The sequence below is a fragment of the Fistularia commersonii genome, chromosome 13 (assembly GCF_037954325.1).
Source record: "Fistularia commersonii isolate RoL2024-O1a breed Wild chromosome 13, RoL_Fcom_v1.0, whole genome shotgun sequence".
Taxonomy (NCBI): Eukaryota; Metazoa; Chordata; class Actinopteri; order Syngnathiformes; family Fistulariidae; genus Fistularia; species Fistularia commersonii.
The window spans coordinates 1,148,704-1,166,790 of record NC_141296.1 but is presented as its reverse complement, the minus strand read 5'-3'; the positions used below and the strand labels follow the sequence as shown (position 1 = coordinate 1,166,790).

At 41.1% G+C, this 18,087-nt stretch overlaps 1 protein-coding gene across 1 annotated transcript; it reads right to left on the bottom strand.

Annotated features, from left to right (window-relative positions):
* Positions 1 to 663: 663 nt before the first annotated feature.
* spdl1 (spindle apparatus coiled-coil protein 1) lies at positions 664 to 15,906 on the bottom strand. Its single transcript, XM_086157732.1, has 14 exons — positions 15,763 to 15,906; positions 13,839 to 14,009; positions 13,557 to 13,742; positions 12,459 to 12,653; positions 12,238 to 12,378; positions 7,901 to 7,999; positions 7,096 to 7,206; positions 6,879 to 7,019; positions 6,624 to 6,730; positions 6,058 to 6,178; positions 2,548 to 2,614; positions 2,260 to 2,418; positions 2,102 to 2,174; positions 664 to 1,142 (listed from the first exon to the last, which is right to left on the bottom strand). Exons 2-14 carry the CDS (start codon positions 14,007 to 14,009, stop codon positions 1,001 to 1,003), a joined length of 1,713 nt encoding a protein of 570 aa, XP_086013858.1. The 5' UTR covers positions 15,763 to 15,906; the 3' UTR covers positions 664 to 1,000.
* Positions 15,907 to 18,087: the final 2,181 nt, after the last annotated feature.

Genomic DNA, 18,087 nt, shown 5'->3' with positions numbered 1-18,087 from the left:
GGTATCAGTCTACGACTGAAAGCTCCGACAGGACATCGACGTGGCATGCAGGCGGTGATGGACGTTGTCCATGATGCTGAGGAGCTTCCTCATCATCTTCCTCTCTGAAACCTGCACCACAGACTCCGGCTCCACTCCCAGGACGGATCCAGCTCTCCTGATGAGCTTGTTGAGTCTGTTGGTGTCAGCGGTCTTGAGCCTGCTGCCCAGCACACAACAGCGTAGAAGATGGCGCTGGACTGGACTGGAAATACCAGTCTGGGCTGTTTTTTTCTTGAGAAATTTGTCATTCAATCATAGATGTCGGATAATTGTTATAATCAATATTTATCTTTCTCATACAGCAGTTAAAAGCGCTCATGCATCCCGTGGTTTCAAAGTAAACACACACTCTGCAGCTTCCTCACGCCCAGACGGCAACACAGCTGCAAAACAAGGCGCTAACTAGGCCGGTTGGTTCTTGCTTTCTGACAATCGGGCAGGCAGACAAGAAGAGCCGGGAATCCAAATCACCAACAGAGCTGGAGCAGACAGAAAAAGGGAGAAAAGAAAACTATCCGATGTGAAAAACCCAATGAAATCATCAGCGCCGAAATAGAAGGTGATCAGTAAAATGCAGACCGTGCATCCCCACCCCTCCATATTATGGAAGAACGTGTATGACTTAAGCGTATCTCTTGATAACCCGGGAGAGGAACACAGTGACGAACCCTTTGGTGGCCATTCGGGAACAAAATGACTTTATTGTGTTGCAGAAAAAAAAAAGACGGCGATGGCATGCAGGACCTCCTTCCACCAAACAGCAGTCAAGTTACTTTTACTTGCCAGTTTGGTTTCCACGTCTAATATGAATAATACATTGTACTTTTCCATTTCTCATAAGGCAAAACATTTAGATGTACATATACATATATAGAATATAACAATGTCTACAGCCATGGGTTATACGGTAAGATCTTTTTGCTTGCGGGACAAATACTTGACCTATTTCTTTTCAGTCCTACTGCTGAGCACACTGGTTCTTCTCGGAGACGTCAGTGGTGACGTGGATCACCTCAACCGTTTTCTTTCTTCTTTCCTCCCTTTTGCTCTGCGGCAGCTTCTCCTCCACGGTGTCCGCTTGGCAGTCGCTCGTGCTATAGCTGACAAGATCATGTTTTAAAATGTGAAAAAAAAAAAAGGAATAAATTGTAGGCGCTTGAGCTGCACCTCCGTCATTTGCAAGGCTTCGGCGTATATTCAACCGGGATTTTAACGGCTGCGGACTTCAGCCTTTGAACAAGGGGAACATTTTTCAGTCGTGCAGATGATATTTGGAGGAACAAGCATTCAGTGAACCATTTTTGTGTCAATAAATAAAAAGTACACTTGGCCAAATGGTTAGTATTCAGAAATCAATAGCTTTCAGAAAGTATTTCATTTTGTGCATACCACTGCAGCAAAATTGGATTTTTTTTTTTTTTTTTTTTTGAAAAGACAGCTTTGCTCTCAATCTAAATATTATACTTTTTTTATATTCTTGGAATTGACATTATTTCCTTGCCTCGATTTTTCTTTTTCTAAATAGAAAATGATTCCCATCATTCCATACAGGGCACCAGCGGTTAGCTCGGCTCTGCCGCCTCACAGAAAGGACATTTTGGCCCGGGTTCAGACAGGAGGTTGTTCTCCCCGTGTCTGTGGAGGCTTTCACCAGGTTCTCTGATTGTTCTCCCACAATCCAAAACGTGCAACACCTTAACTTAAGACTCTTAAATTCCGGTGAGTGTGAAACGGTGAGTAAATGGTTGTATGTCTGTGAGAGGCCCTGACAGCGACTGGCTTCTGGTCTGGGTTGAACCCTTCCTCTTGTCTCATGTTCACTGAGATATTCTCCAGCCTCAACAAGCCACAGTGCAGGGTAAGTGGGACTGACCATGTATGAATCATTTTATATCACGCTGTTCGTTAAATATTTGCTCTGTCTGAATTGACTCAAGTTAAGATACTTTTGATGCTTTTAAACACTGTACTTATCAAGCTTTTGTATGGCAAAGCTTGAAAAAGGCAAGAAATGGTTTGAAGGGAGGATATTCTAGTTGCAGACGGTAAATACACTGACTTGGGATTTGGGATCACAGCAGGCTCGTCACTGATCTTCACACACTTGGCGGGCCGAGGCTCAAGACCCAAACCTACAGAAAAAACAGAGGAATGACTCAAGGTGTCATCGCGTCTATTTGTGCAACGTTCTGCTTGGAGCACCGAGCCGATGCAAACCTGGCGTGGATCCCTGCGCCGCTGGCAGGGGACGGTTTTCTGCTTCCAGTTTTGTAGCGACCACCTCTTTCTCCTTGCTGAGTGTGATGGACTCAGAGGGGGAGCCGACGTCGACTGGAATCTTCTCTTTCAGTCTTTTCTGGATCACATTTGTGTTTTCTTCAAGACAAATTTTTGTTAAATTTTATAATCATACAGCAGAATGTAACTATCCAAGAACACAATGTTTCAATATATAGTATAGTGTTACTTATTCAGTCCTTGGGGATTTAACTTTATCGGATTTACCTTTGGGTTCATACTTAAGTTGGAGTTCCTCTACGCGGAGCTGCAATTTGATCTTGTCACTTTGAGCCTATACCAGGAAATATGTACCACAAAAATAAAAATAAAAATGAAGCATTATTAAACTGTCCTTACTTGTTTTTTGGAAGAATCAAATGATTTTTAATGGGTTAAATCAAATTTCTATGATTCCAATTCAGAGCAACTTAAGGCATCTGGCCACAATTTGACCTTCTATCCTATTTGATTATAACATAGGCCTAATTCTTATTGCAAATGATTTTTTTGACGATTGCTATTTAACTCATATTTCACCATGTAACTTACTGCTGAATTAATTGTATTTCACACCACTAAGCAAAAACATTCATCATCTTTTATTGTGTTCACCTAGGGAGGTGCCCAATTACACCTGCAGATCATAAAACCCTGTTTAAATTTTGGATGTGCAGCTGTTCATACACACTGGGTAACTAGTTTTGCACCACACTGAACTCTGCTTCCAATTTAGATGAAAAACTTACCTTGTGGAACATAAAAATATTGTTGAAAATGGTTTTGAATGTCAATTACGCCCTGTCTTGTTAATCAACACTGCCAATCTGACACATGCCAATAATAACAGTGTCAAACTGTAAACTGGACTCAATGTGTGCAATCATTTCTAATGATTTAAGATGTAGTTGAGTGGACAACTACAACTGAAGTGACGTGGAATGAAGATGTGTATATACAGAGGAGGCGGTTAGCAAAGAAGTTGGACAGTGAGGGGGCTGAAGTACAGGGAGATAAAGCAGAGGTAGCAAAGGCAAAATGACTTGTATGCTCGGTTGGACAGTAAGAAGGGAATGATTTTTACACAGCGATGTCAAACATCTTTCTTTCTCAGTCCCCCCAGCTTATCCTCCATCCTCCTCCTTCTTTTTAAGTCCAAGCATTTCGCCCTCGCTTCCTCCTGTCTTCATCAAGGTCTGCCGACGGGCTTTAACAAGCCTCGGAATGGTCCATCATCAAACCACTTTTGTTGAAAATTACACACACATTTTTCCATGACACCACTCTCTGCTCTTTCCCGACGCTCAACATTCAGTGTTGTAACTTCTAACAATGGCCAATTATAGGGTTCCGTTTTTTTCCCCCATCAAGTGTATTTCAATTTAAAATGCCTCTTGACATTGAATATAAAGCTTTTTAATGCTATTTAAGGCCTTCATTTTTGCAAAATCCACTTACTGACCCTCAATGCTTTTTAATGACCTGCAGAAATCCTGATGTATGTATGAAAGACTATCTCTCCATCACGACTGTGATACAGTTCAGACTCCTTTGGAAAAAATGTCAGCGATCAAATGCAGCAAACTCCCAGCTCAGACTGGGCAGATCCCATCACCCAGTGACCCAGCAGGACTTCCAGCGCCATTGTGTTGGCGTCTGCCCATGGAAGGGAGCCGTAATGAGCTCCAGGTCCTGCTCTGCTCATAAAGACCCTTGCTATTCTGCTGCTGTTGGTATCCAATACTCAGAAGTTATCAGACAAATCAGTTAAGCCTAATTAGTGTCTATGTGTGGTATTCTGGCTGAAGCTGGTATGAGACTGTTAACAACAATGTGACAACTTGCTGTTCTGGTGATATCAAAAAGATGAATAAACAAGAATAACCAGTGCCCCATTTTCTGCTGCAATGGTTTTCAGACTAATTAATACTGTTTTCATATCACATTCATGTCAACAATTGCACATGGAACTAAGAAAAGTGGGTACCAAAGAAAGTATTAGTGCCTGATTATTGAAAAAAAATAAATTGCTCTGTATCTTACAACACTGTAGGAACGTTGTGCAGTTCATAGAGTCTTTTCAGGAAATAGGCTGTTTTTTCTTGTGTTCAGACAGCAACTAGGACCTCAGCTCCTTGAACCACTTAAGGTCCGACTCCAAAGCAGGGTCTTTTACAGTTCCATAGGAACTACGTAGCCTCGCTGCTTGGTGGAACATATAAGCAATGACCAGATACACTATATGGCCAAAAGTATTCACTCACCCATCCAAATCATGGGAATCTGGTGTTCCGATCACTTCCATGGGCACAGGTATATAAAATTAAGCACCTAGGTATGCAAACTGTGTTTACAAATATTTTTGAAAGAATGGGTGGAACTGTGATAGGAGGCCACCTGTGCAACAAAACATAGTCGTGAAATTTCAGAATCAGAAAAATTGTATCTGTCCCCGGGGACCAAATTGGGGGCACGTGGAGTAGCGGCATGGGGTTCCTCACTCCTAAATATTTCACGGTAAACTGTCAGCTGAGTTAGAAGAACATGGAAGCGTTTTGGACCGACAGCAACTCAGCTACCAAGTGTTAGGCCACGTAAACTGACGGAGCGGGTCGGCGGACGCTGAGGCGCAACTTTCTGCAGAGTCAATGGCTCCAGACCTCCAAACTTCACGTGGCCTTCAGATGAGCAGAAGAACAGCAGACAGAGAGCTTCGTAGAATGAGCAGCTGCATCCGAGCCGCACGTCACCGAGTGCAATGCAAATGTAATGTAATGCGGTGATGTAAAGCACGCCGCCGACGCGTTTCTCCATCTGGCGATCCGACGGATGAGTCTGGGTTCGGCGGTCGCCGGGAGAACGCCACCTGTCTGACCGCAATTTGCCAAGTGTGACGTTCGGTGGAGGGGGATTATGGTGCCGCCTTGTTTTTGGCCCCTGAGTTCCAGTGAAAGGAACTCTGGAAGCTTCGGCATACCGAGACATTTTGGACAATTCCATGGGAACAGCTTGGAGCCGGACCTTCCTTTTCCAACATGACTGTGCACCAGTGCACAAAGCAAGATCCAGGAAGACATGGATGACAGAGAAGTGACTGTCCTGCACAGAGTCCTGACCTCAACCCCATAGAACACCTTTGGGATGAATTAGACACCGAGAGCCAGGCCTTCTCGTCCAACATCGGCGTGTGACCTCTGGAAGAACGGACAGAAATTGCCATCAACACACTCCTGAAGCTTGTGGACAGCCTTTCCAGAAGAGTTGAAGCTGTTCTAGCAGCAAAGGGTGGAGCCACGTCACTCATAAGCCAGTCAAGGCAGGTGAGGGAATATTTTTGGCCATACAGTGTACTTCATACTCACAACAGAGGGCCATTTAATGACAAAAAAAAACAAACTTGTGGTTACTGCTCAGATGTTTTCTTGGGTCTTGAAAAATGTCCAAATGCGAGATGACAGATGCCAAAAACGTACTGATGAAAAGGTCCAGGCTCCTCTGGCCTGCTGCACCACAGAGGGCTTTCAAGGGCTTGGAGCGGAACACTCACATTTTTGCCAAATGAGTAAAGAGTTGGTTAATGGTGAAGGCTTTCACACCACAAAGCAGCGCAGGGAGAAAAATAACACACTTAATCCCATTGATACTATTCATGGACATATATTGCTTAATTTGAAACCAATATTTAACATCTTGTTCCACTTTCCTTGCCGCCCAAGTGGTCGAAAGCAATTTTTCTACCTGTTTAAGCAGCCTCTCTGAAGTAAAGAGTTTCCTCTCCAGTTCCAAGGCCCTCTGGCTCTCAGACAAAGACTTCATCCTCTGCAAGGACAGCTCCTCTCCGAGACGCTCTGCATCTTTACTGCGAAAATACAAATACAAACACGGGAATGCTTCGCTCTGCTTCTCTTATTTTCGCCGACTCCCTTCAGGAGAGGAAATGCAAATACAAAGCACGTGAACGCTGGGCTCGGAGTCTTCTCTTACTTTCACTTGCTCCCTACAGGAGTCACCAGGTGTAACCCTACCCTCTGAATCCTCCCGGTTCCTCCAGTGTTCCACCTACTCTGTAATCACTCATACGCTTCCTTTCTCCATCGCCAACTCTCCTTATCTACATGGGTGCGTTTTTAACTGATGTTTGAAAACAACGTAATACTAAAACAAATCAAAAAGTGTCAAAAAGCACATGAATTCTCAATATTTTGAGAAGACAGGACTATATTTTCTATAAAAAGGTCTCCAACTACATCCGAATTACTCACTGATTCACTCAGTGTTTACCATTAAGATGTAGTTTTACTCACACACTGTTGCTGAGCTTCATTTTGAGGAGGTCGGTGTAATAGGTTTCATCTTGGATGTTTTCACTCTCTGCTGGCGCTGGATTACTGGGCTGAGACTTCATCCTCATCTGCATTACAGCCACGCAAAACACACTGAATACCTCACACTATAGAAGGCCATGTCTGAGAAGTTGTCATGGCAACGACATCATCAGTTTTGATAAGACTTCGTACAACCGACAATTATCATACGATACCATCATTAACATAACTCACCTCGACTTTCTCCAGTCTTTGTAGTTTAGTCATTAGACTTAATATCTCCCCGTTTTTCTCCGACAGCATGGACTGGAGTCTCTCGAGCTGAGCAGGGTCAGCCCTTGAACCCTGCAGCTGGATCAAAGTGGCAATCTGGACCTACACAGCAAAGGTTGTCATGTAAATCTTTTTGGATTAAACCCTTTCACACGTCACCCTCCGGTAAACACAGTACCTTCATGCGCTGGAGCTGCTGCTTGTTGAAAGCATTTTGTTTTTGTAGCGACTGGTATTGGACCTTCATAGAGATGAGCTGTTTCTCCATCGCAGCTCGCTTGTCCTCCAACTAGATGTGTGGGTATTCGGGGGCAGAAAAAAAAAAAAAAAAAGATCTGGTACCTGTGTGTCATTTCTGCTCAAAGCAAAGCTCCAAATTTAACGCAGGATACAGGATTGCAGGTGTCAAAAGTAAAGTGAATCAATTTCCACAACTTTGGCGCTTTAGGGCGAGGCAGTCAGTCAAGAGAACTTCCTGCAGGTGCCCTGCCAACTCTGTATGACATTAGCCCACTATATGTACTTGATCACATATAGGTAAGATGATAGTAGCTCATCCTTATGGATCATTGATATAATATCCCTATAACGGTATAGAAAAACTGCAATAATACATAAAACTAGCATGAAACCTAAAAGTCTGTTTATAACAAGCTCTCCTTCAGCCGTGACCAAATAACAACAGCCTCATCCGGTTCCCTTCAAATAACATGTTTGATATTCAGATCTAACAAATTTGGATTTGTTGAATTATTTCAAAGGTGAGCCTTGAATGTCTTGAGTCTCAGACTGCTTGCAGTCATTTTAGTCAGTATAAATGGAGCGTTTGTTTTGTGGCAATGTCAGTCCCTCAAAGTCTTTATAGGGGAAAATCTTCTATACTGTCATGCACTAGTAGTGTTTGTGAAACTTCATTCAGTTTCCTTGGCAATAACAAAAAGTAACACTATTTTATGTCTTTTTGTTTCTGTTTTTTACTTCACCTCGCCAAACAGGGAATTGCCTTTGCTGTTAGGATCCTGAGCCTGCTGTAAAACGTGGTCCAACTGGATCTGAAGATCCCGGTTTACCTCACGAGATTTCTGTGGTTCCCAAAGAGAGGTAACGATAAGTGCACAAGCAGGAAATAAAAAAGGAAAAAAATGAAATACACAGGGAGCCATCAAATGCTGTGATCCATTTCGTAACGCCATCAGTAACTAATTCCAAGAATCAAAACCGTAAAAAGAAGATGGCATTTCAATGTAATAATTATATGTTGAAAAAGAATCCACAGACTCTAAATCTTACATCTTATTAGGAAAAATAGCTGATGGCTGGTATAAAAAAAACTCTAGCATATTCTACACGATTATGTTGTGCCATTATTTAAATACAATAAAATTCATACCATTAAGAGATAACAAGGATGGTTATTTTCTATTATCTCTCAAAGCAAAATAATATAAGATAGATGGATCCCCCTGGAGGAAATTCCTTTGTCACAACAGCATAACAGTTATGTAAAAAAATAAAAATGAATATAAATACCAATAGAGACAGAAGGGAGCAAGACATCCACAAATAAATAGACAGTAGCAAAAACAACAGCAGCAACAAAAGCAATACTTCGAAATAACCTGATTTTGTGAGAAAATCCCTATTATGATGATTACGAGTGCACTTATTGTCACTGCACAAATCTTGGGGGCAGAGAAAGTCTCAGTTGACCCTTGATGAAAAGCAGTTGTCAGCCTGGTTACCGGGATGAAGGGTTTCCAATTGCCCAATTTCTTTTACATCTACAGCCATTTTTCAAACTACCGGCTGCACGTTTCAGCTGCAGCCCAGTGTTATTCTGGTACCTCGGTAAGCACCGATCTAGGTTGATAGCAATTCAAGCATTTGCTGAGAATCACTTAAATTTTTCTGTGTCATGGTAAAAATTTTGGCTACTGGACTCGTTCAGTTTTTGAAAACATTTCAGATCCATACAGTCCCCCAAATCCCCACAACAATTCAAACATTAACATAACAAGCACTGTTTGAACCTGTTTCCTGTCAGGAAAATGAGGCCTCTGTGACGAGAGGTGACGGTTTGATTCCAACGGGGAGCCTTTCTGTCTGGGGTTTGGACGTTTTCCCCGTGTTATACATGGGTTTTCTCTCATAGTCCAATTGAAGAGTCTAAATTGGCTTCGTGCGAATGGGAGAGTGAAATATCTGTAACCCACCCACCCGCCGCTGCTCAGGAAAACAAAGGGACCATTGCAAGTGAGCATCGACCGAGTAAACAAGTTCAGAGGGTTCAGTCGATCAGATTTCAGATTTGTTTGTTGTGAGAAACTGTTTGGATACATGTTGATGTGTTATCGCAATGGCTTGGCGTACGCAGATGTTTGAATTATGAATATGGCAAGTTTGGCGACAAAACTTTCAACAATGACAGGAAAGACTGCTCGATCCCAAAGCCATCTCAGAAACATCAGTAGAAGAACCAAGGAGGGGGAAAAAAATCATTGACAAAACTCAAACAGCCCTGTTGGTTAGCAGGATTTCTCAAATCAAACAACACCTGTTATTGTTTTCTTTCTATGAAATGACCTTCTTTTCTTTTCTTTAAGTTCTTTTCAAACTTAACACCGACTGATGGAGGTGATCTGCAGCTCAACATGCCATGAGATACAGACTGATTTAATGTCTGTCTGATGCTGTTAAGAAGTGGTTATCAATGTGTGCCTGCTGATCTCAGCAAAGACAAATTATAATATTGTACCAGTGGAGCTGAGTCATTTTTGTGACAATTTCACTCTGTCATTGAATCTTAAGTGTTAGGAACCTTGGTGTGTTTTAGAATATTTATAGTTATGCAGTTTTTAAGGCACATGGCAAGAGTTAGCACTTGCTTTTCACAGCAAAAGCGTGTCTAGTCGAGACCTACAAGGGGCCTTTCTATGTGGACATCGCATTTCCTCCCATGTCTTTGTGGGTTTCCTCCAGGTGTTCCAGTTCCTTCAAAAGGTTCAAAGACATTCATTCATTCATTTACTCACTCACTCATTATCTATAACGCTTCCCCTGCACTTGTGTGTGTGTGTGTGTGTGTGTGTGTATAAAGTCCCTGTATGAATCAAATCAGGGTGTGAGGTTCTACTCTTATCTCTTTTCATTTGTACACAACTTTGATGGAATGTGCTCTATGAACATATTTATTATTATTATTATTATTATTACTACTAATACTACTACCTGGAGCAATTAGAGGAACAAGATGTCAAACTGGATATTTATTCACATCATACTCTCAACAAGTGACAACTATTGCGGGGTTTGTGAATATGTCAGCGTTGTCATTTGGCCAGATCAAGGACCTTCCAAACAAAAAGTGAAACAGAAGTTTGCACATTTGGCAAATGAAAACAGCAGCAACATCCATCTCCACACACAGATCAGTGAAGGAGAGGAAGTAGAGTCCTCAAGTGGGTCATCAATAAATCCGACAGAAAGCTCTCAGATGACGACACCTGGGTGCTAACCAGAGGTCTGCACGTCTCTGTAAGCCCGAATAAGACGCCGGCTGTGGACTTGATTTTGTTCACAGAATCAATGCGCAGGTATCTGGATCAAGTTTCGGCCCATGAAGTCAGAGAAGAGACTGTCAGAATATCAAAGAATGAAAAACCAATGTCCTACATAACTCAAGGTGAGCAGTGCGGCCTTAGATATCTAGACAAAGACAAATCCATTATCATAATAGGCCATTCCACTGTGGTCCTTGACAAAGCAGATCATAACAAATTAACCAACAGGTTAAATAATAACATGACCTGTAATCAATTAAAAGGGAAAGAAAACATAAACAAGAATGAGTCAAAAAATTGCAATATCTAAAAGCCTAAGAGATGACAGACCTGGCATTTTTTTTAAGAATTGTGTCCCTCAACTTTAAGGAAGGAACTCCACTGAGCTCCACAGTCTCAGCATAAGACTGGTCACCATCAGTGTAGCTGACAGACATCAGCTGCATTTTGGTCAAAAAACACACAAATAACACATGGGACTTTGTAAGGAGAAAAAAAATGGGACTGTAAAAGGCAGATAAGCTGGAGAAACTTGAGAGTTATAATGTCACAGCACCAGTAATGGAGGCTGTGGAGGTCCTTGAGAGGAAACTGCACAGAGACAGAACTCTTCTAATGCCACGAGATATGACAGATTTAGTACTATTCTGTTTGAAAACCATACGAGCTTAAGGAAAGAGCAGCCATCACCTATAGGAGCCAATGCCCAGATGGAGTATTTTGAGAAAGTGACCATCCAATACTTTACCATCCACTACGGGACGGTACAGTGTTGACATCTTTGTCAAAATCAAAACAGACAGGATGGGAGAATTTACAACCCACATGAATAACTCCCACTCATCCATCAAGTTCACATTCAGAACCAGAATCCTTTACTCATCCCAAAGTGGGAAATTGCTGTTTGTTGGAGTGGCTCCTGCTCCTGGGGAACGGACGAGAAATAGAAGTATCTATGTGAAAAGGACAAACATAAAACTCAATATAAGAATAAAAATAAAGGTATGTAGTTTATACAGGGTACATATAATTACACGCTCCGGGTTATTGCACTATTATTATATTAACACCAGTGGTGACGGGGGAAGATCCCATCTGCCCTCCGTTTGTCAGCAACTTAAGTGACCCCAAAAACCATCTCGACCCCCGACATCTCACCTACTGCTCAGGAGAAAGAGGGGGCTGCTGTCATTGAGCAGCAGCAGACTGAATAAGGCTTGAGGTTTTTAGCGATCAGTGAGGCTTTCACGCTGGTTTGTTGTGAGAACCTGTTTGAACACGCTTGGTAAAGACAGAGAATGGTTGCATGTCTTGATGTGAGGCCCTGTGATGGACTGGCGTCCGGAACGCAACCTGCCGCTCGCTGACCCCGAGTGCAGGATAAGTGCTATAGATAGTTATTGAATTTGTGTTTTTATTCATTTTATCCTACTCACTTTTTTTCTTTCTTTTTTTTTTTAATACAGCAATTTGATGGAAAACATTTTTTAAATGTGATTCCTATTCATGGTTATTGTCCAAACAACAAACTTTAACAGTTCTTTCAAGATTGGAGTTTTTCTGATTTCTGCTATTTTTGGGCAGGTTAAATATGTTTATTTTGTTTAAATATGCAAGGCATAGATGTGGCCCAAGTCAGTTACATTTCTGCCACAGTAGATCTGCCATTCAAATGACTGATACTTGTCCAATAATAAGCAGTGTTGATACACCTATTACCACATGCAATACGGAATAGTTGAAAAACATGTCAAAAGTACCTCTAAGGAATTAAACCAAGACACTGCTTCTTTGTTTTTCTCCTCTGTGACTTGCTGGAGAGTCTGTTGCAGTCTGCTGTTAGTCAGTTCCAGTTGCTGCTCTCTGTGCTGGGATTCCTGCAGTGACTGTTCCAGCTCCACCTGGGAGGAAAAGGATTCAATAAACTCAAGCAAGACAGGCGCAATTCGGGAAAACATTGTCAACCCAATAAATGCTCCACCTTAAAACTCTCCAGCTCCCAAATCTTCGTCTGAACCTCCATCATCTCCGATGTCATGGAGCTCTGAGTGCGATCATTCAGTGCTTGTAGTTCCTCCGTCTTGCTATTCAGCACCTCCGTCTGCACCTGAAGTTTGTGTTTCAGTTGTTTCTCCGATAACTGAGATTCCCCGAGAGAGGATTCTAAACCCAGGATCTAAGAAAAACAGTACAATAAGTTGAAGATTCAACAAATCTACTTAAATGAATTGGGGAGGGGGCAAACAATTTAAGTTCATAAATGAGGTTTAAAATTCGACGTTTAATTCAAAAGAACAGCCTAACTCAGGGGTCGGCAACCCGCGGCTCTTCCATCTTTACACTGCGGCTCCGAGCGGCTTGGGAAAATAAATGATACATATTTAATTGAAGTGTATTTCATTTGTGTTCATTCCTTTTTTTTAACTTTTAGTTCTAAGTTGGGAGATTATTGTGATCTTGAAATATTAAATAAAATTACATTTATTATTTTTCGCCACTCAAAGTAACGTCACACTGGTGGAAGCCAGTATACCCGCCAGCCGGTAAAGTCCCGATTTGCAGATGCTGTGCGCAGAAGTTCAGGAGCAGAAGTCCCATAAACCAAGTCAAATAAATATTTATGAAGATATTTTGCAAATAATTATTTTTTGTTGTTTACTGATTTTACAGTGATTGTTTTCCCGATTTTATTTTTAAAATTCAGGTCAAGGGTCCACTACACGCTCTGAAAGCCCACAGCACAAAATGGGTTCGTTACATAAATAAAATTTAATTTTCTCCGTAATACTTTGTGAATTTCAGAAGCAACACACTACACACTTGTTAATACAAAGTGTAAAGGTAATAAAAAGCAATATATACAGTGGTCATTATTTTAGACGTCAAAAAGTAATTGTGGCAGAATGGCTCTTTGGGTGTTACGGGTTGCCGACCCCTGGACTAACTCAACATTTTTGTGAGTGATCTTCTCAGAAAACTCTGGCAGACAATATCGGAACACTGAGTCGGTGGCACGGCGGGTAGACCATGTTTTTCTTCTCCCCTAAACCATGAGAGATCAGTCTCACAGCCCTCGTACCTTCCTGTTCAGCTCACTGAGAGCTTTGCTGTGGCTCTGCTCCGACTGCTCTCGCTCATCTTCAAGTTGCTGAGCTTTCAGCCTCTGCTGGCTCTTCATGCATTCGTAGTCTGACTGCAACGACTCCAGCATCCGTGTCTTCAGTTCTACTTCCTTCTGAAGGGAATATTTGTCTTGCTCCAGAACCTAAAAATAGACGACACCGTTCATTGTGATGGTTTTTAGCAAAACCATTTTGTTTTTGTTTTTTTTTGCATGTGCAGTGTAGGTGCAAAGTCACACTTCAAGTGCGTTGGTCATTTCCACTCTCTGGTCCTCCAGCCTGTTTTGTAGATCCATCTGTTGATCCAACAGGTCCAAACCTGCTTTTGCTGCCGTCTGGAGCTTCTCCTCAGCTTCCCTCAACCTCCTCCTGAGGTTTTGCACCTCCTCTTCAGCTGCTGTCCCAGACATCTGACGCAAATAAAAACGGCAAGTGTGATTCATGCATGCTTTCTTTGAAATGAAATTAACATTTAACGGAGCCATTAAACCGAAACGATCAGTAGATCATCAATATTCCTACAACTGATGGATGAATTGATCATAAAGTGCAAGGTGTGCATGAATCAGAGTGGAAACCCTGAACGTTTCCAAAAAGCATTTTATTTTTTGGACTTTGACTGAGCTGACCTGATGGGAGTCCAATTAAGCACCAGCTTTGTACAAGTCACATCAAATTTGTACGCCTTCTTCTTCTTCTTCTTCTTCTTCTTCTTCTCAGGGGTCTCCACAGCGAATCCACCTTCTCCATCCAACCCTTTTCTCTGGATCCTCCTCTCTCACACACACTAACTTCATTCCTCTCCAGCATCCGTCCACCAATATCTTCCCTCTCCCTCCTCTGTCCATGATCCAACCATCTCTGACCTCCCCTCCAGAACATCTAACATGATCCTCTCCATCCCGGTCACTCCTGAAGAGACCCTGAGCATCTTCATCTCTGCCTCCTGTCTTTTGGTCACTGTCAGTGTTTGTAGAGCATCTCGCCACCATCTCCTCCACCTTTCCTTTCCTTCTGGCGGATGGTCTTCTATCTCACGTTTCTCCACCCACTCCAACCCGCTTGAACCCAGTGATTGCATAACTGTTGTGTTGTGCATGAACTGAACAGCACAATAATGAGAAGAGGGGAATCCTCTCCATCCTGGTCGCTCCCAAAGAGAACCTCAACATCTTCATCTCTGCAACCTCTAGTTCTGCCTGCTGTCTTTTGGTCATTGAAACACTTTCTAGTCCATCCATCATCTCTGGTCTCACCAGTGTCTCCTCCACCTTTCCTTCTGGCTGATGTTCTTCTATCTCTTTTTACCCCTGACACTTTTCTCCATCCATTCCAACCTTCTTGAACCTGCTTCTTCACCTCTTCTCCTAAGCTCTGGACTATTAACCCCAAGTATTTGAAATCCTCCACCTTCTCGATCTTCTCACTGTTCCACCAGGGTTCCTCTCATTTACACACATACACTCTGTCTTGCTGCGACTCACCTTCATACATCAGATTTGTACTAACAAAATAAGATAAAAGATGATAACCCATATTAATTGCACCATCGATGCTAAACAGTTAAGGGGGAAAGAATTTGTAGAGTGTTTTAAATGACACAAATTCAAAACTACATAATAACCTATTTCTTTTTTAGCTTTCATTCTCCACCAGGTTATTTTGACTAAAACGTGTAAATGTCACTGGGAACATCCGGATTTTAGACACCTACTGGCCCAGAAAGGGAATAAAAATGACATTTAGTAAGATTGAATGATGACACGAAGGGACGAAATAAACTAATAATATTCAGAGGCTCCATTTTGTTAAAACGGAGGATAGAAACGCTTTTTGTGCCAAAACTGGGTGGATCGGGGTCGCTTTATTGGTGCGGAATCGAAAATCTTATTATTTAAAATGATTTACAAGATCGAAATAACAACAAGACAACGAGAAGGAGAGTTTGGTTAAAACAAACAAAAAAAAAAAAAAAATATATATATATATATATATATATTTAGGTGTAAGTTAATCGTAACCCAACAATTAGCGTTAGCAAACAAGCTAAACGCGATGACACGTAAAGTTAAGCTAACAGCTTTGACGTCGTATTTTAAAGTGGATTTACGAATTGTTTCTGAAATTTGATGTTAACAAAAATAATTCGTAAATAAACATTACCTCGACAGGATAACGTTTCCAGCCCAAACCGCCACTCGTTTGAATTGAATCGAGATGAGCGGAGTTGCCAGATAAAGTCGACGGTTTCCAGCCCGACGTGAACGAAACAATAGCAAATACTTGCACAAACACCAGAAAACACAGAAAAATCCCCAAAAAGACGATTAATAAACGAACTTAGCGACCATCAGTAAAATACACTGCTCGAGAAAAATAAAATGAACATTTCGATTCATGGACTCATGAAAAACAGCTTCTATACACTTAAATTTCATTCATTCAGATCTGAGATCTGTGATTTCAATATTCCCTTTATTGTTTGTTGGTGTTGTTGTTGTTTTTGTTTGTTTTTGAGCAGTGTGTGAGCAACAAATGACATTATTCAATTCAAATTCCCATGCACCAAAAATTGCAAATAGAAAATTGATCAAATATTCAGACATAAGCTGCAAAGTTATTGCTGGTGCATTTAATTACATGAATTGAATTCAAGTTTGCAGCAAAGGGACTAAACCAATAGCCGTCTCTTATCACTAACTCATAGATTAGATTAAATTCAACTTTATTGTCAATAAATTGTCATATTGTCATAAAATGCAGTCACATAATGTAGAAGTGCATATGCACAGATTGTGCATTATTTGCAGGTAAATGCAGTATTAAGGTTGTCATGTTGTCATAAAATGCAGTCACATAATGTAGAAGTGCATATGCACAGATTGTGCAGTATTTACAGATAAATGCAGTATTAAAGAATCAATGCAGATTCCTTCTTTTTCCATCTAATGCAACCAGAGGTGGATAAGACGTGAGCAGAATATGTGCAGTTTGTGCAAATATGGTGGATAAATATCCAGATTATGCACAACTAGTTAGTGGTTATTACGATTAACAGAAGGGAGTATTAATAAACAAATGTCTTGTGCAGTAACTCTACAGAGGGTTTCATAAAGACATGTAATATGAACAATTATACAGAATATACAGATGGAACTATAAATATTCAGGTGTCTCATTGAGTGGATAATATAGAGATGTTATATATTGTATAGAGCCATGACAACAAAATATTTGTTTATTTTGAACAAAGTGCGATAGCATGTTTTGGTTAAATGATATTTAAATAAACCGCGAGAAGAAGCCCAACCGGACGGAAGTGTGGAATCTGGCAACGCTGCAGCTTCTTCTTCGCTTTTTCTTTTTCTCTTCTTCTACTTCGCTGTTGTGTGTTTGTCTGCCACCTTGTGGCTTGGAAATATTAAGAGTTTTGAAGGATTGCATGCTCACTCACTGAAGGGGATCTGGTTGACTTGACCTTTCAGACCCTCTACATTTCCACTAATGCGTACTTTAAGGAGAGAAAAAACAAAAATATATTTCAGTACGTCTGTTTTTTGACAATTAATCGAATGTTTAGTCCGCATTACAATCCATGATCATCACCCCAGTGGCTGAAATGCACCAGCATCATCAAACTTTTTTTTTCTTTTAAATTGTGCTTTTTGTTACATTTTTTAAACTTTTTGTTGTTGTCTTTTTCCCCTTCATTTTTCTTTCAAGACATTGGAGAACAAAATTCCGTCGCTCCTGAATCTACAACACAATGTCACGAGATTTTACCTGACTATTTTCAAATTCTTATATATGCTACAAATAACAATTATCGAAGTGTTGTAGAGCAAGACATCCAGGACCTCCTCACCGCTGCTGAGCCACTGCCTCTTGAATGCAGTGGTCAAGCTGTGCTTTATATATATAAAAAAAAAGTGACCAAGAAAGGGATTTCTATCTATAATCCTGATTCAAATAGCTGACTTGACTCTTGATCAATGTTCTACATCACACAAAATAAAGTGTATATATTCTACAAAGATATAAGTGACATTAAAGTCTAAATGTACTTATAATTTCTTCCAAGGAAGAGTCAAATTTGAAAATTCCACTTAAGTCTGTGACTGAATCATAAGCAACCTTCAGCCACAAGTTAACTGGGTCTGGTTAGATTCTAGAGTTTGTCACAGTATTCTTTTACTTTCTTCACTGATACAACTCATCCAGCACTCGGGGTTTGCGAAGAGGCTGGAGCCGAAAGGAATTTCCCCTCTGGGGATCAATAAAGTTGATCTTATCTAATCTTATCCCCGCTGTTATTGGGTGAGAGGCGAGCTACACTCTGAAGCAGTCGCCAGGGGATCACCTGACAAACAACCGCTCAACATCATTATTGCTTGTTGTTTTTCTTTCTTTTAATTTTCTAACCAATTTGAACAAATACAACAAAAAACGTACGCACGGTCAACTGAATAAAACTGAAACGAGACAATG

Bases quoted from the DNA above. Each gene is read 5' to 3' on its own strand.
- spdl1 (XM_086157732.1), bottom strand. From the start codon at position 14,009: ATGTCTGGGACAGCAGCTGAAGAGGAGGTGCAAAACCTCAGGAGGAGG. The intron at 8,000-12,237 runs GTACTTTTGACA...TGGGAACCACAG, and splicing joins CTTGGTTTAATTCCTTAGAG to AAATCTCGTGAGGTAAACCG. The intron at 6,179-6,623 runs GTGAGTAAAACT...GTATTTTCGCAG, and splicing joins ATGAAGCTCAGCAACAGTGT to TAAAGATGCAGAGCGTCTCG.